Source organism: Atractosteus spatula, chromosome 1, assembly GCF_055471065.1.
Source record: "Atractosteus spatula isolate fAtrSpa1 chromosome 1, fAtrSpa1.hap1, whole genome shotgun sequence".
Lineage (NCBI taxonomy): Eukaryota > Metazoa > Chordata > Actinopteri > Semionotiformes > Lepisosteidae > Atractosteus > Atractosteus spatula.
In genome coordinates, this window is record NC_142706.1 from 37,510,084 (window position 1) to 37,536,593 (window position 26,510).

Consider the following 26,510-nt stretch of genomic DNA (forward strand, 5'->3'; position numbering starts at 1 on the left):
GGACCCGAGAGAGCGATGAGGCAGCATTGCTGAAGACCGTGACACTACGCTGACCAACAAAATGTATTGATACTTTATTATGTCATTCAGTAATCCAGTTAATCATAAAAAGATCCAGATCCTTTTATTACTGTAAAACTCAACATTGCCAAGTGTTCAAAATATTGCTTTTGTCTTTCAATTGGCTTATTTGAATGTCCCCTATTGTTTCACATAAAAAAAATTAAAATCTAATTTAAAATTTAAACAATGAAGAATTATGTCACCACCCTTTATGGCACATTCTTATCATTTCAATTTGTCAAATTCACAGGGAAGTCATGCCGCAAAATGACATTTGCCACCACATGGCTATTCATTAGAAAGCTCGATGATAAACAGCACTTCTGAGATCCCTGTGATGTGTTAGACAGCTGTTAAAAAGTCCTGATTAGTCTGAGGAGATCTCAACAGCGCATCACTGTCCAGACTATCACCACATCCCATGTGGTCTTTCTCTCCAGCAGCCGTCACTGTAACGACTGACATAGCCGAACAGGAAGACTAAGACAGAATCAAACCTGTGCTACTGTTTTCTGACCTATTTTCACTGAGAAAATAGGGCTCCACTGGGCAGAGCGGACACAGAGCAGGCAGAGTGTCACTGTGGCTAAGGATCTGCGCCTGCGTCTGGAAGGTTGCCGGATCAAATCCCGCGGCCGTCAGAGGAATCCTACTCCGTTGGGCCCCTGAGCAAGGCCCCTAACCCCAACTGCTCGAGGGGCGCCATATAAAATGGCTGACCCTTGTGCTCTGACCCCAAGCTTCTCTCCCTGTCTGTGTGTCTCATGGAGAGCTAGCTGGGGTATGCGAAAAGAAATTCCTAATGCAAGAAATTGTATATGGCCAATAAAGTGATCTTAAAACAAGCAAAGCAGAAGGAAGGAAGAGGACAGGCTCTCTTGTCTGTGGGATCTCAGGAACCTCCACACCTTGACAAACTGTTTTGAGTTGTTTTGAAACCTATGTTTTGAAAGTGCAAGGAAACATAAATGTTTAAACATTTGCTACTCTTTGTAGAAAAATATTTTAGTCAGATTCCCGAGTTAAAGAAAGCTATCATTTTTTAAGTTTAAGTTAAGAATGGGTCTTTTACCTTCAGAGAGAGAATGTGTAAGGCAGAAAAATTCGTTCTTTTCCATAAAATTGTTTTTTTTTGAGAGAATGTGGAAGAAGACACTGCAGCCAACTGTAATTCGGAGTGACTATATTCTGGATTTAAACAAAATATATCTTTATATCAGGGGTGAGGAACTCATCAAGGGCCTTAATATCCTCCATCTTCATTCTACCTCTGATCTTAATGTCATCAGTGAAGTATTTTTTTAAATTATATTGTTTAAATCTTATACAGTCGCCAGTTGAATGTTACATATTGTAACTGGACCCTTAACTTCTTCATCCCTGCTTTAATACGTCTAGACAATTTATTTATAGGTCTAAGTATACAAAGAGTGGACTACCTTTTAAAATGGGGTTGAATCAGAATGACAAAATAACTATGTTTTTCATTTTTTATTAGTCTTTTTGCATTGTGCTTCATACAGTATACTGTATGTCTTTTAGGACGTATTTCTGCAATGCAGGCTTAGGGTATCCTCCGGGGGGCCAGGCTGTCTATATGCACAATGCATAATCTGTCTGATAGAATGCAAAGGCACTGGCTTTATGTATTGTCTTTCTATTACATCTCTATATATACTAACCTTAGTACTAAGGTTAATAGCAAGTGTAGTCATCACACCCACTGCAAGGATCCATGGTACCAGTGGGGGATGGTAGAGACTGGAGAGCTGCCGCTGCACTCAAAGCCCTGCAGCTGTCTCACGATTTTAGGGGAAAACGTGGAGAGGGAATACCACTGAAGAGGATGGCCGTGGGCTGTGTGTGTGGGCTGGGAAATTGTCATTTTACTTGTTAGATTTTATTGGGTTTGGAAAAAAAAATAGCTAGGTGTTCACAAAAAAGGGCATCCTTTAGAACAGCAGTTTACAGCCTTGGTGTCGGAGTATCCCCTCGCCTTCTGGTTTGCTTTCCAAATGAACCCTTAATTACCCAGGCTGATAAAAAAAAACCTTATTTGACATATTTGCTTGATTACACCACATAAAAAGTCTGTAAAGTGGGGGTCATCAGTTAACATCAGTTTCTATCAATTTCCAAGATTCAGACATCCCCTTTTTCACACGTCTGAAGGAATTAGGTCAATGTCAGAACACACAAAGCACATTTCTGGAGTGTCTGTCACCTTGCCAGTCCTACCTTTCCCTTGGTTCCCTGGTCTTCTAGTCACCTAGTTGATACAGTTCCGAAATCCTGAGCTGCAGCAATTTACAACTCACTTTTGTAAAAAGCTTACAAAAGCCTAGGACATACAGTACTGTATGACATAGTTCGACATTTTAAATTTCTTGGCAAAACAACTACAGATTTTGTAACCAAGATGAGGGAAGCAACAGTTCAGTTAAGAGATCAATTAGTCTTGGCATTTGAGCGCTTGATTAGAATGAATGCCCAAGGCCACAGGGTTATTCCAAGATTGAAAACGGATTTAGAAAACATTCAGTACAGTACCTGCGTATAATGAATGGATTGATTTTATGGGCAAAGCTTGAAGATGGAAACAATACAACCCAGCCTCTCTAGCTTCTCGTCAGAGTTTTTCAGAGTACTGGGAGCACTTTGTAAATGGACATAACGGACAACTGTTATCACAGTTATTGTTGTGCCAGGAGGAGCAGGACTGCGAGAAGTACGCGAGGGCTTGTGGCTGGCATTTCAACAACGGGTTTGTGTCTGGAAGTGAAGTGACATGCTCAGAATGTACAGTTTTCCCTCTAGTCAGATGGGGATAAGCTTGTGGTGTTTTTTGGAAGAAGGAGAATTCTGAATCTCCCCACATCAGGGTAAAACTCGGACTGGACGCCCTGAAAGGCAGAGAACTCAGAGGAGCCGCCGTAGAGCTCCACTGCAAGACTGTCAGTCTGTATTGCTGTGTATGCTGCCGCTCTGCTGTCATCTCGTTTCTGAGGTCTTTAGTAAAATTCTGGGCAGCAATGACACTTATTTAAAGCATGACATTTATTCCACAATTCAAATGTTACAGGATAAATGAATCCGGAAGAAAATGCCACCTACATATGAGTACAGTAGGAATGTCAGTAAATGTTAATGACACTGAGGTGACGCGAGGTTCAGCAAGCTAAGAGGTTACCTGTAGAGATGTCACCGTTGAAAGGTCTTTCACCCTTCCTTCTTCATCTTTCAAGTTGTACCCCTCCGGTCTCTTATCTCTTTCGCTAACTTTCCATAACTTAATAGTTTTATCTACAGGAAAAAAAAAACACGGGTAAACATCAGAAACAGATAATGGACAACCCACAAAAAATACATTTTATTCTGTGTACAGAAGACCTTTACCTGTTACAACTCAAAAGCAAAACGTCATTCGGTGACGTCCTAAACCAGCTCATGGAGAAAAATGAAGAAGCCAATTTGTGAGCTGAGACTTTCAAGAGGATCAGTTCCAGTCAAATCAAACACAATCCTCACTGGCAGCTTGCAGGCATAGAATGAATTATGGGACCCAAAGGCTGATGTAGAGTGGTGTGTGTTTTATTTTTGAGGGATAGACTTTTATAAAAATAGAACAATTCACAAATTGCCTTTGACTAAACCAATTTTAACAGTATAATTTCATAAAAACATCTAGGAAACAGTCAAATGTTTACCACATGTTTTCACTGCTTAACTAGTGCTTATCTGTTAAACTAATCTAAAAGGTAGTGAACTAATCAAAAAGTGGAATGACTAATGCAGGAACTGTGTACTGTAGAAAGGAAAAAAGCAGCTTCTCAAAATATAATCAAGAATACAAGGCAATTGTGAGCGGTCTTACTCTGCATTTCAGAGAACAAAAAATGAGGAAAAACTAGCAGATAACATTTTACAGATGAAAACACAGAAGAAATATTTAAATGAAGTCAAATTTCTAAATGCCACAGAAAATTCAGCCCTAATTGATTAAAACAGATTATTTAACCTTATTATTTTTGCACTTTCCATATAAATTCTTAGACTAATTAGACAATTAATTGATTGATGAATAAATACGCAAATTTTTGGAGTGTACTGAAATGATTAAAAAGATAAAGTTCTAAGAAATATTCGGCACTGTTAATTTTTAAAATGCTTTCCTCAGTCTCCTGCAAATATGAGCAAGCCTCAGCTACACACACACACAAACACAGCTGGCTGGGTCACCGCGCTAAGGGCCCCTATATTCCCCAGGACTGTGGAATCATTGTTATGGAAAAACAATTTCAGCAGCTGCCTCATGTGAACTCCATCAGTCCTGAAACCAACCCTCCCATGAGAGAGCTGCCAAAATTGCAGTTGTTTTGTACAAAAAAATTGGGGAGTTATAGTTAGAAGGCAAAAACGCGAATGCTTTTGCCCCCAGCTAAAGCGCCACAGCAACAACAATTACATGAAAATGTCTGCTATTTTACTACTTCAATGCCGGTACAATCACATGGATAAGGTCAGTCACAGGATGATAGAACCCTCCTGCTGAGGGGATAAATCCAAAACACCAAAAGACTGTCACTGCAAAAAACATTTTCCAAAGCTTCTGGTTTGTTTCTTGATCATAAGAAATTTAAGCTGCTCTCTCTTACAGCATTTACAGAAGCAGACATGTAATAAAGTGCAAAACATCTAGGAATTACTGTCAACATAAACCATACCACAAAAACTCACTGTTCAACACACAACATGAACATCCAGGGCGGTAACTGTGGTCACTAAAGTGGAGGGTAGGTTAAAGATTATGATGTTGTCATATCATTCAATGTGTTCAAAGTAGTATGCAACAAAAAAAAATAAAACTCTTCTCTGACTTTGTTTGAAAAACTCAGACCATTAAGAATCCCATCTTAATTAACAATATTACAAAATGGAGGTGAGCAGCACACTGCTTAGCATTGCTGCTTGGCAGCAGTGGTGGGGTCCAGGGTTCCATTTCAGACCTGGGGCACTATCTGCATGGAGCTTGTATGTTCCCCTGGGTTCGCATGGGGTTTCTTCTGGGGGCTCCCTGCACCCTAGCATGTCTTTGTAGTTTTAACCCAGTCAAAAGACATACTGGCAGGTTGCAAAGGAACAAGTAATAGGTTTATTCTGTGCTAAAAAGAGAAGAAAGAAAACAACATTTCGGCCGTGGAGCCTTCTTCAGGTGTGGTACTGGTAGGTTTATGCTGGTAGGTTAATTGGCTTCTGGGAAAATTGGCCCTGGTGTGAGTGTGTGTCTGTGTGTCTGCCCTGTGATGGACTGGTGGCTCATCCAGGCTGCATCGCCTTACGCCCATTTTTTGCTGAGGCTCTGGCTTTCCCATGGCCCTAGATTTGGATAAAGTGGTAAGAAAATGGATATATGGAAAAAGGAGGGATAATTTCCTAGCTTTCCCATAAATAAAACCTTTATTATAAAATGGTTTGCAACACTCTTTCTTAACCCAGTTTCTACATGGATCCTCCTTTTTACAATTGGCATCACCGAAAAAAATGTATTATGTAACTGTGATGCTAATAAAGTCCTAATAAATTTTGACACTTTCATCAGCAAAAGCTTTCCTATTGGTCTCTAATATATACCACATTTTCACCTTATATTTTATTTAAAACAAGAATATTTAACATAAGAACCATTTTTTTCATTTGTTTCTTGCTTATTGTTGCCATCTTGGACAGCAAAGGTCTCAGCTCTGAAGGACAGCTTTTTAATTTTAGAGTCCCCAACAGAAAGTGCCGTTTTTGCTCTTGCCAATGAATACATCATTATTATTAATGCTGTCCCTAGTGGTGAGAAACTGGTCTCGTAAAATACTGTTAAAGGTTCACCTTGATCTTTACCTTCATAAGACTCTCCTAACTTCTTCACTGGAAATGATCTCCTCATGAACAAAAAAAGGCAATCTTGCTATTTCAAAATCAATATACCGTACATTCTCCTGCTGTGATATACTAGGTTAAGAGGGGAAAACTCTTGGACTCTTTGTACCAAATACATTTTGATCAGGAACATCATACACAGGTCGCCCAGTCAAGCGTAGCTTTATTAAAGATTGGAAGCTGAGATTGAGTGCCAATGCTCTTTTTTTAATTTGCACAAGGAAACAATAATTTACATATTTTGGATATGGATATTTCTGTTTTTTTGCAGTGATTCAAATACATATATGTATAAAAAGATACAAAAGCACAAAATTAATTTAGGTTTTATGTTGTTTGGTGTAACTACATTTAAGAAGAAAGATGATGATGCCATTGTTATAACAAATGCTTTACTGGCCAAACTCTATATTTCAGAAATATAAAATCTTTTTGAAAAGCTAACGTGGATCTTTAAAGGGACTGGAGCGATATCTGAGTCTGCTAAAAACCTTAATCTTACTCCCTCTCCCTGCTATGTTTGAATTTACAATTTTTTAACTTTGTTTTTTTTGTCACATTTTTATGACATGTTCTTTAAAGTAATGAAAAAAGTTGCTATTTTGTCTCAACCCATACCCACAGCAGCACTGAGCCAATCGTGCACCACTGCTTGGGGAATCCCAGTCAGAAACTCTGACACTCTAATTAATCAAAGTCTTGACTTTTTCAACACAGCGCACTATCATTGCAGGAATCAGCACATGGATTGAGACCTTGCAATATCTGACCTTACTGAAAGCCCATGTCAAGGTTACAGTATCTGTCTTCACTGTTTGATATACTACAGGGGTCTTTCCCAGATTTCATTTTCATTTGCTTTACCGTGACTTTTTTTTGTAGTCAATGTAGCCTTCTCACATTAAGTGCTCCCTCCTCTAGAGATTTTGGCTTTCCTCGTAAGTAAAACAATAAAATTTTAAAAATGCCCACGAAAGTATATGATGCATACTAAAATTATTTTAAAGAATATCAATTCTAGTGAGGCAAAATAAAAATGACACCTTTATTCAGATTGGCTGCAGTAGTATATTTTGTACTCATATAATATATCTGTGTCATTTGTAATTGTCACCTTCCAGATGACAAAGGAGAACACTTTGATATGGGACTTAATTGTAAATTTATCTGCTGCAAATATTGTTAACAATGCTGCATTTCCTGAAACTGGAGAGTAATGTTGAAAAAATCCTCTAACAAGTTAATTTTTCATGTTTTGTTTTTAATGGCTCAGTGGTTAGCATTGTTCTTTCGCAGATCTTGGTCCCTGGGTTCAATGCATGGGGTGCTATCCGTGTGGAGTTTCCTCCAGGTGAACAATTCAGGTCTGCTGGGGAGCAGGAGCTTATACCAGCAAGCAACGGGAACAGGGCAGGATACACCCTGGACTGGATACCAGTCCATCAAGAGCAAACAATGCAGACACACTTGTACCAGGGTCAGTTTTCCCAGAAGCCAATTAACCCACCAGTACGTCTTTGAACTGGGGGAGGAAACCGGAGCACCTGGAGGAAACCCACATGAGCACAGGCTGAACCTACAAACTCCACACATCTAGCAATGCTAACCAGTGCTCCACTGTGCCAGCCAGCCTGAAAAATCATTTGATTTAAATCACTGAAGGTTTGGGAAGAATATATCATATATACAGTACATACAGAATTCCGATTCTGCCCATATATTTAACTTGCCCTTTGGTTCAGTACAACATACGCAGAGCATCACTAGAGAATCATAAAAGAGGTCTGACATAAGACACTTGCACTACATATCTCCTGAGGTTACTGTGGCAGTTAAGTATCTAAAAACACTGCTGGAAGACGCCATCCCCTGTCATTCACAGGATCAGTCCAGGGGATACGAAGTCATCACGAGAATGCAGATTCTTTCCAATAGCTCTAGGACCTTATTTGAACACACTGCCATAAGCACAAAAATGACAGCGGGCTGTGGCAGCTGCTGAGGTGTCACCCAAACCACCCCCAGCCAGTTCTAAAGAAAGCATATTTACAGAGGGTTGAAGCACAAAACAGATGAAATGAGTAAACAAGAACCACTTATCTCCTTTATGAAAACTACAGTCTGTATTCAGTAACTTCAAAACATTTGAACAATAATTTAATTTTAGATTGTCTAATTTACACTGCATCCTCATCTTAGTCCTGCAATCTAGTACACCCTGTTTAACTGCCAGCTTCTGGGTATTGCATATTTTTGGTCAATCAAAGCCTTTCGTAGATGTTTTATATATAAAGCAGGGCGTTATATGATCTTAAAGAGAGTATTCAATAGTTAAAAAAAAGCTCACAGCTATATCTTTGACATATCATTTACTGACATATTATCAATATTACTAGGTTTGTCTGCTGAACTCTATACTTAGCAATTAAAGTTCTTAAAGATCATATAATTCAATGCTAAGGTTAGTAAAAAGGGAAATTTGGCTGTAAATCAATATAAAAACTCATTTTAAGAACAAAACATAGAATCAGTCTAATGGCAGAGAACATTTTTTATTTCGTGCTTATAAGAGGTGTAACCACTTCTCAAAATAACTTCACAGTGGCCCCTTAAAGCCTTTTGCTCTTACATTTTACCCATCAACCCTATGAAAATTACAACAGATACATAATTATCCCCTGTAGCTTGCTCTTCATACAGAGTATGTAGTACTGACTCACTACTGCTCCAGTGAGCTGCTTTGCATTTCTCAGAATGGTCTTCCACTTCTGAGGGATCAGAGTTACTGTACTCTGTCTTTCAAGACTCCCAGTGCACTCAGCAGTGCAGAAAAAAGGGGGGTGGAGCACACCTTAGCTAGCCAGAGCTGTACAGCTTTCAGATTAATGATCCTCACTGAGATACAGGCTCTGAGCTATCAACTAATCACAAGAATGGCAAAGTACCTAGAGAAGAAAGGGAAAATGATCAACACCACTAACAGACAGCCTCTCTCACCATTGGTTGACAGAAGAAAATGGGCAGCATTTTGTTGAGGCAGCCAGCGGATTTTGTTAATCTTCTCCTCAATCTCCAAACTCTTCAGGTAATCGAACTCGGGCTCATGGCTTTGAAAGGTGCTGTAAACATTGTACTCTCCCTGGCAGTAAGGCTCATTTTTACTCTGGAATTGGAAAGGAAAACACAAAAATGTATGAGCATAAATGTATTGAAGAGAGAGGGTTACAGGGTTATCTCTATGACTGGAAATGTACTTTAGCTTTGCAAAGGTCCATAAAATTGCTGACGTTGTAAGGATATATTATTTTGTACCATGTAGTGGCTATGTATGTATGTGATTATTACAATCAAAGCCTCATGAGCCTTGTATCCAGTAGCTGATACACTCTTCTTCAGTACAAATGAAAATAATCATCCTGTGCAGTTGAAGCTCAATATCACACAGACATGCTGTGAGGGTGTTTCTGGGCTGTTTTTTTTATAAAGAATAAGTAATACCCTCTTCCCCTTTACCACATCAATTCATCTCTGCATAGCTCCCTGCCATCTCTTCTCAGGGTTTCAGAAAAGGCACTGTGATTCGTTGTGATTCTTTAGAGGTTAATCACTCTTATTAACTGCAGACTAATAACAGCCTTGATCCAATGGAAAACAAATGCTACACCAACAGTTCCTGGAACTACCATTTAAAACTATACATTAAAGTAAACTAGTAATTGTACCTGGGTGTTAACTGCTTGCATACAGTATTGAAAATAATATAGACTGCCTTTGAAGGCCTTTTCATTTCTATTTTAAATGCAGGATTTTTTTCTTGGAATTGAGGAACCTCTAACATTCTTACTTTGCTTTTCATAATTTCTTAGAATAACACTCTTTTTGGCACTCTGTAAATAGCTTCCTTCTGTAGCATTTTAATAATTTCTATTTTACTTCATGATTTACATGTAAACGTATATACAGTACATACAATATATTGCTTGATCGCTGCTTGCTGATTACAAGTGATATGATAATGAATATCAGATATACAATCCTTGTATATACTTTAATTTTAATTAAGATACACTTTAATTTTAATTAATTAATAAAAAAGATTAAACCCATATTATTATTAATCAAAACAGATGAGTTTAGCAAAGCAGAGGTCAGCAATCATTATAATGGAGGTAAAAGCAATGTCCATTTACATTAACAATATTCGTAACGTAATTTGTATATTTTCTCAAAGACTACATGGCAAACATGATTTAACAGGTATTTAGTCAATCACTGGACACATATGTCTAAGGAAAGAAAGAGTTGAAAATGCACTGACGATTTGGTGAATCACAAACAGTAGAAACACGCAAAACTGGGTAGCAGCAGGAAGGCCTACCTCAGGCTCCCTCTGGAATATAACAACACGACCTCCTTTATCCCCGGTTGCCAGCAGTTCCCCCGTCTGGTTGAACTCAACTGTGGAAATTATATCAGCTGCAAGAAAAAGAGAAAACATCAGCTGTACGCTATATTTCACAGCATGATTTTTCTTTATGGTTCCTGTGTCACCTTGATGATGACAAACTGGTTGGTGAGCTCAGGTATCACACTGGAGTCACCGACGGGGTGGATACATTATCATGGAGCCTTTCTTCCATACAATAAAAAAAATCCATCAAGAAATCATGAAAGCCTTCCTGACGTGAATACTATTTCTAAGGGTCTAGCATATTCTAGCTCATAAAAAGCAAGGAGAGGAGAGAAAACAGAGAAGGACAAAGCACTGACAGTTTTCAATTTGTGCTGAAAATAACCTGAAAAAAACAAACTGTCCAGCAAAACGCACACGATCATCACACCTGCTTGCCTGCAGTTTTTGCACTGCAAGTCCATAGTGCAAACAGCTACAATAAGGCACCAAGTACAGTGTTATTGGTGATGGCAACTCTCACCTGTAACACTGTAAGAGCACAGGCACCCAGCAAGAACAAGGTGAAGAAACCCTGGTCAACTCTGAAAATGGCAGATCTTAGCAGTGCGCAGGATTTAAACCTACGGTACATGTTCTAGTGTTAGGGCCCAACCTGTAGCCCAAAATTAAGCCCTTAACCAGTTCGGTTAAAAATGCTCATTATTAGACAACACATGTTGAGTATTCTTACTGAAACCAGGTTTGATGTGTCTTCAGTGCCTCTCAGCTAATTTAATTCTTGGATTTAACACTAATATTTAGGCAATTAATCAATCCATTTCATTTTTTCTTTTCACAACTAGTCCAGAAATAAGCACAGCCACAAATGTTGCCACAAAAAACCTCCTACTAAATTAATTTTAAAAAAGACAAATATTTCTATGGATTTCCTAACTAGATAACATAATTCTGTACATTAATGTACTCCACATTAGTAGAACTGAATGAGCAATAGACAAGGAGGTAAAATGATATTTTCTGACCTTGTTCATACAGAAATAAATCACTATTTCTCCAAACATGAATTCATTATATGAGATATAAATAGGTGCCTGGGCTATTTCAAAAAGGTTGAGGTTGATAGAATATGGTCGAGGTAAAGATGCTCCCCATTTTACTTCTAATAGAATACAACACTACACCCACAAAAATTGCCATGCAACTACATTACATCACATATATTGTAAGTGGAAAGTGAATTGGAGCCTATGGGGGGAGAGTATAAACATGGAGGAGTTCAGAGATTTATGAAGGAGCCAGATTGTTGAGAGCCTTGCAAGTCTGTAACATGATCTTGTATTGAATGCGTGACTTTATAGGTAACCAATGTAGAGACTTAAGTGTAGGAGTGATATGCTGCCAGGGTCTGGTGTGAGTAAGTAGTCTAGCTGCAGAGTTTTGAACATATTGCAACTTGTTGAGAAGAGAGTTAGGGAGCCCATAGAGTAAAGAGCTGGAGAAATCAAGCCTTGATGTTATAAAATGCATGAATCAGACAAATTGTATCCATTCGCTGGGATGGTATGGTGGTGCAGTGGTGAGCTTTGCTGCCTTGCAGTACTGGGGCCCTGGGTTCAATTCCTGTGGTTTGATCTTTGTGGAACTTCCCTTTTCTCTCATGTTCACAAGGATTTCCTGGCTCTCATGTGTGTGTGTTTGCGTCTATGTGTGCCCTGTGATGCCCTGGCGTCCCATCCAGTGTATATCTTGCCTTTTACTGGTCACTTCCTGAAATAGGCCCTAAGCCAGCATGACCCTGAATTGGATAAGCAGTTATTGAAAGTAGGCCATGATAATAATGATAATGTTTGATAATGATAATAAGGCCATGAAAATGATAATGATAATGTTTCTTTATTAGCCCTATACAATTTCTTGCATTAGGAATTTGTCTTTTCGCATACCCCAGCTTTTCTCCATGAGACACAGACACACAGACAGGGAGAGAAGCTTGGGGTCAGAGCGCAGGGTCAGCCATTGTACGGCGCCCCTGGAGCAGTTGGGGTTAAGGGCCTTGCTCAGGGGCCCAACGGAGTAGGATTCCTCTGCCAGCTGCAGGATTTGAACCGGCAACCTTCCAGGCACAGGTGCAGATCCTTAGCCACAGAGCTAATGTGATGTGATATCCATCTGCCACTATTGCATGCTTCTGGTTACTGTTTGAACAATTAATCAATTTAAAAATTGTCTATTCACCTTTCCACTTTTTCCAGAACTAAGTTGCTGGGGAGCGGGAGCCTGTCCTGGCACACAACTGGCGCAAGGCAGGGTATACCCTGGATGGTACAATCCACTCACACCAGGGCCAATTTTTCCGGAAGCCAATTACCCTTCCAGTATAATTTTGGACTGTGGGAGGAAACCACAGCACCCAGCCGAAACCCACAGCAACAAGAGGAGAGCATATACAGTAGACTCTAAGGAGACAGCACCCTAAGAATTGAACCAGGGCCCGCCAACGTGCCTCCCATCTGCAAAATAATTTCTATAACAACGCTTTTCATGTAGACGCATATTATCAATAATATTGTCCCCTTGACCCATCCTGTACAATATTAGAAAACATTTTTAAACTGTTTAGTTTTTAATTAAATCATCTAATCTCCTTATACTTTATCCTATACCTTTGACAATATGCCCACTTCCACTCAAAATCTAAGTAGTACGCTTTCCACTATTATCAATTCAGATGAACAGATAACTGTGTGTACAGGCTACCTGCTCTACGGAGCAAGGTGACCCAAGACAGCTAGTGGCACTGCTGATCTGCTACCTTGATCCTTGATATCGAGGAGAGCTGATCATCCCAATGTCTTGAACTGAATTCCAATTCATGGCAGCTTGCATATACAGTAGAAACACATAAACTGAGCATTCAGAACATCACTATATGTCTGCTGCATGTTTGCAGATAATGTATGATTAAATGCTTCTGCTGTCATTTTGATTAACTGATCAGTCGTGACAGCCCATGATGATACGCTTGAGTGGTTTTGACTGCCACATAAGAACTGGATCGCCTCATTAACAAGAGCTGACTGAGCACAGGGGATGAGGTGATTAAACACTCTAAAAGTCAAGCCTGGAAGAACTCACTTTCCTGGATAGGCGAGATCTCCTGTTCTATCCTGTAGGGATTCTGAATGTTCTCTGCCAAAAACTGATATTTACATTCTGCAGGGCAATGTCATTTAATCCTAGTATCCTTGAAGAAACCTAAGTGGACAGTCTGCAGCCTTAGCAGGTTTAAGACCTGACCTTGTTGCTAGAACAGTATTTAATTTTCATTCATTAAGAAATGAAAGCTGGTTGTTACATATGTTTTGTGTGCGGCATCACCACTGTCGCCTAAATAATTCCTTCTAGAACTGAATTATACAGTACTTTTACTAAAACAATGTTATCCCATGATTTCTATAAAGAGGCCTTTTTATGCCATACTAATGAAATTGATTTTTTTTAAGTAATACTCACTCAAGATATTCACACTGCATTTCTAAAGGAGTACCAGGTTTAACTTTCTTAAAAAAACAGCTGTTGTAAGCATATTATCCCTGAAAAATACTGGCAGGCAAACACAGCAATTAAGACAGACCAGGTCAGGATGATTTCTGACTGTACAGACCTGCTTCGGAGTGCTGAGCTCTGAGAATACTCTGGAAACCACCCACAGATGGGTATTTTTAGACTAAAGAAACCTGCAGGGCTAAGGAAGATACAAACAAGAGATGCTTCAGTTTTTCTCTTGCTCCAAAAACAACTATAATCAGTGTTTCTGTGTGGGTGGGATTCTTCAGAGACTTATCATATCTCAGACAACCTTGTATAAGCAGTCTGCACTCCTACACATTAAATCAGTTTATATATTTTTTTAAAAACTGCTTGTCAGATTTGGAAAATACGTTCATAACTATAGATGCCTCATTTTTCAGCTTTCTGAGTGAAGACCAAGAATCTTAAAACACTATTTTAGAAGCTGCGTAATGCATTAGAAATAATTACTGGTCTTCTTTGACAGGAAATGTCAAAATCTTACTTCCTTTACAGACTTTTGTAAATCTCTAAGCGTTAGTCAATAAAATATAACTACACCCTGTTTATGTACAGTATGTGTGCTCTATACAGTAGATAAAATAAAATGATTCAACTAAAAAAAAAAACTTCAAGATGAGTACCTTAAAGAGAGACTATCCAAACAAAAATATTTAAATTGTAACCATTCGTCCCATAATAATTTCCACAATAGGAAACCTTTTGGTCCATTTAGCCTGTTCTGTAGATAGTAACTTGTTGATCCTAAGATCTCACCCAGCAGTTTCTTAAAAGAAACCAGAGTACTGACTTCATCAAGGCTGAGTAGATTCTTCCATACTCCTGGAACCCTTTGTGTAAAGACATACCTCACATTCTCATTATAAATGCACTTTCCACTTGTATTCTCTGGTTCATGTTTTATGGCTTATTCTGAATAAGTCCTCTGTGCTGACTTTGTTAACGTCTTTCTATTCTAAATACTTGTTCAGGTTAGCTCGTAGTCTTTGCTGTTCATGGCCAAAATGGTTCAGCTCTTTTAGCCTGTCACTGTAGGTCATTTCTTTAAGTCTATAAATGTATCTGCCTGCTCTTCTCTGAACTGATTGCAGGAGCAGAATTATCTTTATTTTTTATCTCTTGTCCAAAACTATACACAATACTGTATATAAATTCATAACATGTTCTAAAATTTCAGCATACAATTTTGATTTAAATGCTAAACTTTTAAATACAGTAACACTGTTTAGATTTTTGATTGGTCCTGGCACTATGTTGGCTGGTTTTCATTGCAGCCGAGCTCTAAATCTCCATTGCTCCTTCATGACTTATTTGATTTCCTCTTGACTTTTAACTTATTTTTGACTTTTAACTTATTTTTTGGTTAGTCACACAGAACGTTACTCAGCCTTTTCTCAATTAGTTGGCTGTTATTTCTGACTAAACAGCTCTTTCTAGTTGATAAATTTATGATGAACAGACAGTGGGAATGACGCTGTATTGACACTGTATAAAAACTTTTTTTCTGTATTTCTGCAGAGATACAGTTGGTTAGTTCTCAAGCAACACTTGCATGAGGGCATTTCTGAAACTCTGAAAATGGTACACGGTGGATACTCTTTAGAAATGCCATTTGACAAGGGCTGCAAAAAATGAATAGTTTGATAATTGATTCAGGCGAATATTTCAACGATTAATCGGCTTAGCTGAAAATTATGACTTGTAAATGAGAAAGGATGTGACAAATAATGTTTGGCACTGTCCAGTAGCCATATACAGTACCTTTATTCAATATTCAAAATAATGAGAAACACAAAACTTTGAAAAAGTTTCAACTTAACTTCATTAACATCTATTTACTTCTTGCTGCATTGTCTTTCACTCTTAAATTTCAGGAAAAAAACTTTTCTTTTTTGTACAAAAATAAAATTTAAAATCATGTTCAAAAAATAAAATAAATAAAACAGGATTCAAATAAGTTCAAAGTTCAAAATAAAATAAGTCACTTGAAATCCAACTGTGAACAGCAGCAAGTAAGTAAATGTTTCGATTGAAACGATTCGCTCAAACTGATTGACTGTAGGATTTGCTAATATGATCTGTGATGATGAACATTGATAAATAATAAATTATTTAGATTTTATCTAATACTTATATATAATTATTTAGATTATCTCTCTCTCAGCTGCAGTATCATTTATCCGGGTTAACACTGTAGTCTATTCTGATCCTATTTTTATTTCACGAGGAGCTATATACTGTATCACGGTAGTTCACAAGATGATCTATGTACAGACAGGTGTACAGGATGAGCTATTTGTTTTTAGGCTAAACAATTTTACGTAACCCAACTGATGTAACACTATGACAGGGTGAGCGTTTGAAAATGTAAAGTTTGAAACAGAAATATTTGTCGACACATTTTCGACAAATAATCGTTTTAGCCCTACATACAGTATAACCTTTTATGAACTAAAAGCTAATGCACAAATACTGCCTAAACAGAAAGAAAAAACAATTATCCAGAGATTAAGAACTCAGCTGGAGCACAAATCACAAGAGACAGTGTTCCTACACAACCAAGGTTGGTTTCCACTGCTTTAACCTGAACATCCCTCTACTGACTAAGAAAAATCTGTAAACACCTTAACGTCCATGTGTACATTACTGCGTTAAAACCAATGACATAATGACACCCAGTTATCAAACATCGACTGTCAAAAGAAAGGTATTAGCGAACTACCTTTTTTGTTGCAGGCAAACAAAACTGTTCAATACATATCGGTTTCACCAGACTGGATTTTAATGGATAGAATTTGTTTTTAAAAAATCCAAATATTTTAAATAACAGTGTATCCCATTTTTATCATGAACAATGGGCTATGCAGGGCTGCCCTGTAAACTTCCATCCAGAGCACTGTTGAATTACAGCTAGAGATGGACAAATATGCAAATAAAAGAAAGCAGGTTTGTATAATACAACACAGAAAATCTTACAACCAAATGGTTGCAGAATGCCTAGAACAGGGGTCGGCAGCCTTGGTTCAAGAGTGCATTAACCCAGTTATTATAGTTCACCATTAATCACCTTAAATATCAGGAATGGTTGGAAGGTATCAACTGATCACGGAATGTGCTTAGTTAAAAGTGACCTCTGGGCTTTGAAGACTGCAAAATATTCCAGTCTTTGTTTCAAAGGAACATTACTTAATTAAGCAAATTGTCTTTTTAACTGATCACAGTTGAAACTGATGACTTAGTGGTTAGCTATGGAGTCTGCTTGTACTGGAGAATCTTGCTGTTGAGCGAAGCCTCTTTACACAGGATTAACACATTCTAAATATTGAAAGTGTTTTGTTTTTAATGGAAGTTCAGGTTCTACTCACATTAAATCCAAACTGTACCCCACTCTAAATACGTTTTAATAGTTTTCTGTGCTACTGTATATGAGCATTTAGTATAAAGTATGTGTAAGACTATAAAGACAGTTACATGGGGTAAAATACTGTACAGTTTTTACAACACTTACAGTATAATGATTTATACTGTATTTATAATAATATTTAACAGTAGCAATACCTCAATATTGATTAAATTAATCCAAACCAAAAAATGGTTTAAATGAATTGAAAATAGAAGATTGACATATAAGCCATTCTTAAGACTTTCACTTATGAACAGATTTAGTATAACCTGATTCACCATTGAGCCAACAGAGGTACTTGTGGTTTCCATGGATACAGATAGAACTTAGCCTAATATGTATGCATTACTGGGAAAGGGCCTCATCAATCTAATAGACATGATGGCCTTGTTGCACACAAATACCTTTAATTAAGCACAAGGGATCACAAGTACAGAGGAGCCCACTACTTGTCCCTGAATTATTAATCAAAAAAAGTGAACAGACCCTGCTCTATAGTGCTGAAGAGGAATAATTCATTGCATTCAGATAATGACACACAGGAGTCAGAAAAAGTGACAGAGTGATTTTAAGCAGTCACATCTAGAGGTGAATGGGCAACTGCAAATTAATAAAGTGGCCATAAACTTTTAAACTGGCACTTTGGACATGAATAGGAATACCAGTAATGTGAGTATCACCATTTGGCATTTTCATTGGATATTATCAAGATATATTTTTGCCTCCCATTTCGGTGGCTGTCCCAGATATAATATTGGCAACATTACCTATATACATGCTTGTATAAAAATCAACAGTGTATTTAGGACTTTTCTGGAATAGATTCAAATATCACATTGTTTTAATTACTCGACATTTTAACTGCCGGAAACAATATCATTTTCTTGATTTTTTTTCATGGCTTCAATGTGATTTGGATTGCAGCACAGTGCAGTGGGGAAACCTTTGGAATCGTAGCTGTCAGTTTGTATGTTCAATTCCCTTCTGCAGGTACTGCTGATATACTCCTGATCAAGCTAGTTTACAGCTGGGTGGACTGGAGCAGCTGGGGTGAAAGTGAGGACCAGTATTGCTTTGATGACCACTGCATTGGACCGCTGTCTGACATGTCAGTGGGAGACACATGCTCTCTACTCTGCATAATGCTCCAGAACCCAAGATGACTCTTGTTTATTTCATAAAAATATATTGGACTTCAATTAAAATGTATTTCATCTCCAATAAATGCATAAGTTACACTAATAACGCATGTAACAAAGGTAAAGGGTTGCTCTAGTGCCACAGGAAAAGCACAACAGCATATAAAGGCTTTACTTTTTAAATTGAAAACCATTTCACAAAAATATGAAATCACAAGGGCAATTGTCACATCTGCATATAGTTCAGGGCAAAACCAACAGAAAGCCATTTCCTAGAGCAAACTTAACAGCATTTGGCTAATTTGGCTTATAATTCTGATTCCTAATGTAACTCCAAGACTGAGATCTAATGCTATCTTCTCCAGGTGTCTTCAGCTGTGAGGCAGAATATAAAAGATCCCCGACTTGCTGTCTGACCAACTGGCTCCAGCAATGAACAGTGCTCAGTTTCTGTGCGATTCATTGTGAAAGACAGGGCTAATTACAAACATTGTGCAGTTTTTTCACAGCTTCCCATAAACCTCAATTATCACCCTCTGCAGGATGCAAGGAGAGTCAAACATCTGTAGGATGCATGTTCTTACTCTTCTGGGATATCATTTATGGGTAGAAATATGAAAAGTGTGTGTGGGGGGTGAAATCAATTAAGGTTTTCATAATGGGTGCTTTCAGTATGGAAGACAATTAAAAAACTATAAAAAATACCATTATGATAAGTTGATAGAATAATAATATCACCCCACAACCAAAAGATGTTAGCATAATTATACCTGTAATGTGTTAACACGCAAAAAAGCCTTGCAGTTCATAGAGACATTAAGACTGCTTTAGTTTGTAATAACAGTAATAATGATAGTGTCTATGAGAAACAAACATTGAATGGTACTTGATGTGAGTTATAATTATTTCAGTCTCTTAAAAAAATAGATTTAATCATTCTTCATCCATGAAGGGAGGCTCAAAAGATTTGGCTAGATCTGCATTATTCATGCCTTTTCTTTTGACCTCTGCCCACTCCCTCAGTAGCCCACACACTGATGTAGCTCCCATCTCAAACCTCTTCAATCTGTTTAGACTATTTAAATTTCTGAAATATTGTTCCCTGTCCCGTAAGCACTTGAGCGCGGATAAAACGGAGTATACCAGCTGTCCTTGAGTCAATCTGCTATAGATTCTGTGCATTCACAGTCCAGAGACAGATCATTTTCAAAGCACCCTTGGGGTTCGGAGATAACACTGAATACATATGCAACAGCAGCCAACTTTGAATGACACCTTCAATGTGTATTTTATATTTTTTAAATTTATTCTGCATTCTCGCATTTTAGAACCAGTATTTTTCCCCTTTCAAAACTGTATTTATGGGCACAAGTTATGACATCCCCCAGTGGGCCTGAAGGTCACCTGGTCAAACAATTTAGAGCGGTCCCACTGAAACTGTCCATCTTTCTAACCATCTGGAGCAAAGCCTGCAATTAGTCTGCAGTTGTATTACATCTTGACTTCAATTGATTTACAGGTAATTTTCAATTAATGTATTCACTGTTGCAGGCTGCTGGCAGTACTTGTTTCTCTTTCAACCAGAAGCAAAAGGCAAAATAAGGGTGTATTAATTTTTAGGCACATGGAAATAATATTGAAAAAAATAATATTGATTTATTTTTCTCAATGTTCTGAAATGACTGCTTTCAAGTTATTAAGACTTTAAAGTGGGAGGATATCTACTACATGGATCGTCATCATGTCGAATCAATGGACAGTTTTTCAGTACTTGGTCTGGCACTGCTGTGTCAATGTCTATGTTCTCGATGACTAGGTTCTAACAATTATATTTACTGTAGAACATCATTTGAGTTTGTATTTTGGAAATTAGAACGAGATGTTTTATTTTAATAAAATCCACTGTCACTTTAATGCTATCTAATGCACATCTTTTTTTATACAGTCAGAATCAACTCCTGGTTTTTCCAGTTGCTGTCCCACGAAAACTCACTACTGTTATTCAGGAGGTGCTTGTTTAATAAGTCTTAACATATTAGGTCCAACATTAACATCTCTGTGCAACCCAGAGAATGTGCTGTTTCTCAACAAAGCAAAGCGTTTGTCTTCCACTAGCCAATTTTGCTAAAAGGAATGAGAGCAGTTTTCAGGATTTAAATACAAAATCCAAGAAACAATGTTTAAAATTGACAAAGCTACCATTTTCTTTTTTGTCTAAAACCAGAATGATTACCAATTTTCAATGTATACTGTACTTGTTACATAGCCTTGAATGTATGGGAAAAAAATGATTTGATGTCCAATACTGGAACAGCATAACACCTCTGCTTAAACAGTATTTCTACACTTACCTATAGATATATTGACATTTTAATAATTAATTCATATAGACAGAAACAGTGCAACACTGAACATTTTTGTCAATGACGAATATCACCCAGGAGATTGTGAGACTAAATCTAACCATTCCTGCCATTCCTGTTGTATTTTAAACTACAAAGAAATGTATGGCAAACAAGGTAAACACAGTACCTATATTATTGGTAATAATGTTCAAAATGTCCTGCATTGTTATTGTACAGTGCCCAGTATGTAGTGTACAAATAATTAATAAATAACAAAAGTGACAAAAGAATGCACAAATATTCAGCTGCTTGATTCATACTAGATGACCTACCATGATAATGCCTTGATAGGTAATGATAATGCCTGATGTGACTCAAATCATCATTGTTCCTTGACATTTAAGTGACACTACACACCCACAATGTGTCACTTCAGCAATCATCAACCCCGAAACACATTTTACACAAAGGTCACAAAAAAAGCAAAAGTTTCAAAAACCTTTTTTTGAAACATAAAAAATATGAACTGCCTACTGGCTTTCAGTTAAGTGGCTAAGATAGGGGACCCCAGGCTCCAAACCTCAAAGAGGAACCCAACAAGATTTCTGTGTGTGCAGATCATTAACAGCAGAAGGGGATAAATTGGTACACTTAAACTTTAACTGAAACAGTTACAGACTTCTCCCAGGTGAAGAGCTGTTTTTAACTTAAGAGACAAAGAACCATACTGTATGGGTTAAGAAGGGCTTGGTTGTAATCACATGACCTGACTGTAGATTAATTAATGTTATGTGATAATAACACCATCGTAAAAATAAAAACCTAGATCACACTCTGCACTACAATTAAAACCTCAGACTTGCGCAAAAAATCAGATTAAATACAGTGAGGTACCCTCTATACAGTAAACCATGCAGGACACTAGTGACAATTTCACTTCCTCTAGAGCTTGTTGTACCAGTTCCCATTATCACTCTCCCCTGGGCATCTGTCTGAATAATTAGATTAAGAGGCAGAATCTCTTATCTGTCACAGTGGGGGATGACAGTATTTCGGAAAAGGCACATATTGAATCCAGATGCTAATATGGCAGGACCATGCAAAGCTCATTTACGCAGCAAAAATGAGTGCCATCATGGTCATAATGTACACAAAATATAACACCATAGGATAAGAAAGTGATTCTGGCTGAAAACAGCAACATCTCGAATATTACACTTCAAGTGTAACACACTTTACTGGAATTATGTGCAGATCACATTCACTTGGATGTGTATCATTTAAGCAAATATCAAGACGTCAATCTTTCGTGTTATTAAAAAGCACTAACACCAGCAAATAATCAAGTAGTAGCATGCTTCTTGAAGAAATTATCCAAAACAAAAACAACTAAGCCATCAGAACATTTCAATTACATGCTTATAGCTTCAAGGTGAACAACCTTATTCCCAAATACAGTACCACCTCTTTGATACCCAGTGCGCTGAAATGTCTGAGACTAACCTTTTAAAATACCACTAGAGAAGTGATTTGTTGACTTTTTTCCCCCCAAAACGGTTGTCTCCTGCTTTGAGGATTAGGGAGCTGCTCACCCTGAGCTCCCTTCTACATTAGACACGCCAGCGCTGAGCAAGAGGTAAAAGTACGATACAGTGATAGTAGTGATATTTGCTAGAAAAGAAGCTTGAGAGGGTTTGAAGGAGAAAGCAAACAGCCAGTCGCTTTATCAGGATAATCACCTTCCATCCAGCTCATCGAAAACAGCTAAAAGAGATAATACTCAACCCCCCCATCATACCATATTGGAAGAAAAGTCAACATTACATCTACATTTACAAAAATCCCACCAAAAGTATGTAGTAAAAGAAGCTCTAATGCCAAGATGATGCAGCTCTTCAAATGACAGTTCCAGTTCTACATTACATGTATTCGATTTCGACTTTATTCACATTCATTTCCCTTTTCATTTTTTTTATTTAAAAAAAAAGACATCCGGAGGGATGTTGTAAGCTCTATCAAAATTAATATCATTGATAAGATCCCGTGAAGTGCATGTTTGATGAAACAACCATCTAAATCAAATGGAGTATTGCTGAATTACTCCACAGGGGAGACGTATTAGTGCACCTGATTTAAAAACTGATCTAAGATGTTTTGAGGTGTTCCCTCTGCCTCAGGTCTGAATGATACAAAAAGAAACCTGACCTTCTTATTCAATCATTGAACACAGGGCTTCGTTATTCCTCTATGCTAGCAAGGCTATGCTGAAAGCCTCAAGAGACAGGAATAAGATGGAAAGAATCCATTGAATCCACACTAAACAAAAGACAAGACAGCTTTTATTTGTATTGTTTGATCTGACATTTGTGCAAGTCAAATTAAACAAAAAAAAACTGGACAGGTAGTTTAGAGTATTTGGAACAATTTCGTTGACCTTAGCTCATCATTAATCCTTGCTGAATCCATACCGACCACATCAGAACAAAATGCTCATGAATGAAGATGGTTGATGTAAACTGTAATTACACTGTCACTTTGAGAAGCGCATGGGGTATTATGAGCCAGTTGTGACTGTTAATTCACATTGGGCTTAATGAAGCATGTTTTGTTCTACAGAGAATGTCACAACTGAATTAATTCTACCTTTGTCTCTCCTGAAAGCACAGACCACCAAAGACTTCAAGACACCCGGAGATTGGTCTACAGTGATTCACACTGCACAAATGGAATAACGTTATCCAAGATAAGACGTTTTAGGACAAACAATGGCTCTAGGACCTCACATATCATGGAATTGGGAGTGGCTTCTCAGACTGTAAAAGATATCCAAACAGGTTATCATCCCAGCCTCCATTTACGACCTTTCCTCCTTTTCAGTGGCTTCTCCACTCACGGTGTCACAAACTCACAGTGACAGCCCCAGTAGCCTGGTCCAAGAGGCATTTTCGATCCTTCTAGAACATTCTGAAAGTACCTGGGGAAAGCAAGGGGGCAAGACTATGGCAAATGTTACTTTCTTAATTTTTGCACTTTTGTTTTGCATTTTATTACAACCACCAATGTGAATTCAATGCAACTACATCTGCTTAGGACACATGGAGAGCAAATGACTCATTCTCATAAATAAATCAGATACTGTATGGGTAGTCTGAATTTGAAACAGCATTTTTAAATCTGCAGGGCTCCTCTCTGTACCGTCTTGTCTTTTTTCAAATGATTCTCAATTACAAAAAAAGTTATAAAAGTGTGATAATAAGACGTTATACAGTACTTTATCTTCAACTAAACTTGTATACATTCCCGATTAAGGAGTACAAGTAAAATAATGCAATACAATGGTGCCAGTCATTTCTTTTTATTTCTGTGAAGTATCGAGCTCACTAGAATCCTGCATTCAATGATTCATACTGTACATCACTGTGATTTGTACCACAGTATGATTTAGAAAGCAGTTGAGAAAACAAACTCAGTGCCACAATTAAAATACAGGCACTTAACTATCAGCTATTGATTATTCAACTAGACCGCATTATTTTAATGACACAGCAACAGCTCCTAGGCATCTGCAATGAAATAGGAGTTGTACTTCCCTTTTCTCTCTGGAATTTTACTGTTCGTCTGCCTGATGATATTGTTCATCAAATCTTGCCAGATAATGACAGCATCACCATCACCATTTTTTTATAAAACATTATTTGAGCCAGTGCTCAAATGTTGGCAAAACCAGATTCTTGAAGGATCCTAATACAGTGCATTTTTTAAAAATATAAATGGCAGTGACACAGAAAGGCTTGGTAGAGTTTCTGAAGCAGTTTGCAGGGACCTTCAGTGAGTTCCAGATCATCGGTGGTCATGCTTGTTTGAACAGATATTTTTAGACAGAGCTTGTCCACCTTTCTCTCTCACAGCCAGTGTTGGTGCAGAGTCACTGCAGGCTTTTCCATTCACAAACTATAGACACAGGAAAGTGAAGTGGTTCCCAAGAAGTCATCCGGTGGGTTAATGTTTTCCACTTATCTTTTAAAATCTACATCACTTACTGTAAGCAGAAAAAGAGATTTGGAAAATGATGCAAATGTTGGACCATGACCCCCACTTAAATATTATTGATAAACAGCTGCTTCCCAAGTGAGGGAAAAAAATAGGAGTGCAGATGGAATAAACATTCTCTAGTCTAGAGGATGGTTTACACAGAACTGTCAAAAAAAGAGCAATACTTTCTTGCATTTGTGCCAAAGAGTGCCTAGTGCCTGTGTAGCTGTTAATAGGTGTGTGTGATCAAACACTTTTGTTTCAAAAGGCTAAAATTTAAAAAAATTCAACGGTTTAGGCTAATATTTGCTTTTTTGTTTGAACTGGAAGCAGGGGCCAGCAGCCATATCACCCTGCAACTCACAACTAAAACCCACTGAAGCTAAGCAGGTGTGAGCCTGGTCAGTACCTGGATAGGAGACCTCATGGGAAAAACTAAGGTTGCTGCTGGAAGAGGTGTTAGTGAGGCCAGCAGGGGGCGCTCACCCTGTGGTCCATGTGGGTCCTAATGCCCCAGTATAGTGACGGGGACACTATACTGTAAACAAGCGCAGTCCTTCGGATGAGACGTAAAACCGAGGTCCTGACTCTCTGTGGTCATTAAAAATCCCAGGGTGTTTCTTGAAAAGAGTAGGGTTGTAACCCCGGCATCCTGGCCAAATTTCCCATGCCTCCTAATAATCCCCCTCTATGAATTGGCTACATTACTTTGTTCTCCTCCCCCCCCCCCCAACTCCGACGGCAGGCGGAGCGACGCGCCGGTTGGAGTATTCTCGGTCGCATTTAATGGCAACGTCAGCTCAAAGATTTGGTTCAAACCACCAAATGGAGACTGGTGTGCCGACAAGCGGACCCTGCTGATGCGGGATTAACGCTAGGAAAGAGAGAGTTTGAACTGGAAGCAAACGTTCCAGGATACATCATATATCCATGATATATCATTATGCTTAATTTTTTCAAATGGTTCTCTGGTTCTCAAGTGAGGTCAGGCTCTGAAAACTTTTTGCAGCCTCCTGACCAAAGGGAAAATATACGCCCGTTATGGGATGTAATAGTTTCATGAGAGCAAAGGCCACTGCACACAGGATCTGATCTGACATCTTTCATCCTTCACCCAGAAAGTCATGGGTCAAATACACTGCAGATTAGATGTGACAAAACTCTACATGAATATTGTTGTGCCAGCAGTGTACAAGAATTCACAAATAGCACAGAAGCCACAAAAAGGTGACAATGAATGTGTGATATATAAAAGAGTTAGAGCCGGAATGCTAGAAGCTGTAGATACAGGAACACAAATGTTTCAAAAGACGTTTGTTAGAAATTCAGATTTAGCCGTGATTAATACAGCCTGTCCAATATCTTGTTACTTTAAGTAAATACTTGGTAATACCCAGCTACAACAACATAAACACAAAAGATTTTAAGTCACATTTATTTCTAACATTTATTGCAGTTTATTAACAGGACGGTATGGGACAGCGGCATTTTAGAGCACAGTAGCAATAAAGCTATTAGTCAGCAACATTCTTACAGTTAAAAAAACAGAAAATGTGATAGAAGCCTATCATATATACAGTAATTTGTGATATTAT

At 38.0% G+C, this 26,510-nt stretch overlaps 1 protein-coding gene across 1 annotated transcript in view; it reads right to left on the bottom strand.

Moving 5' to 3' along the window:
* The window catches only part of LOC148840847 (serine/threonine-protein phosphatase 2A 55 kDa regulatory subunit B gamma isoform), a 95,745-nt gene that overhangs the window by 36,213 nt on the left and 33,022 nt on the right, over nucleotides 1–26,510 (bottom strand). The window contains exons 2-4 of the mRNA XM_088935286.1: nucleotides 10,370–10,467; nucleotides 8,989–9,154; nucleotides 3,254–3,366 (exon numbers count right to left, since the gene is read on the bottom strand). Coding sequence (XP_088791412.1) covers nucleotides 3,254–3,366; nucleotides 8,989–9,154; nucleotides 10,370–10,467 — 377 coding nt within the window. The remainder of the gene's footprint in view (nucleotides 1–3,253; nucleotides 3,367–8,988; nucleotides 9,155–10,369; nucleotides 10,468–26,510) is intronic.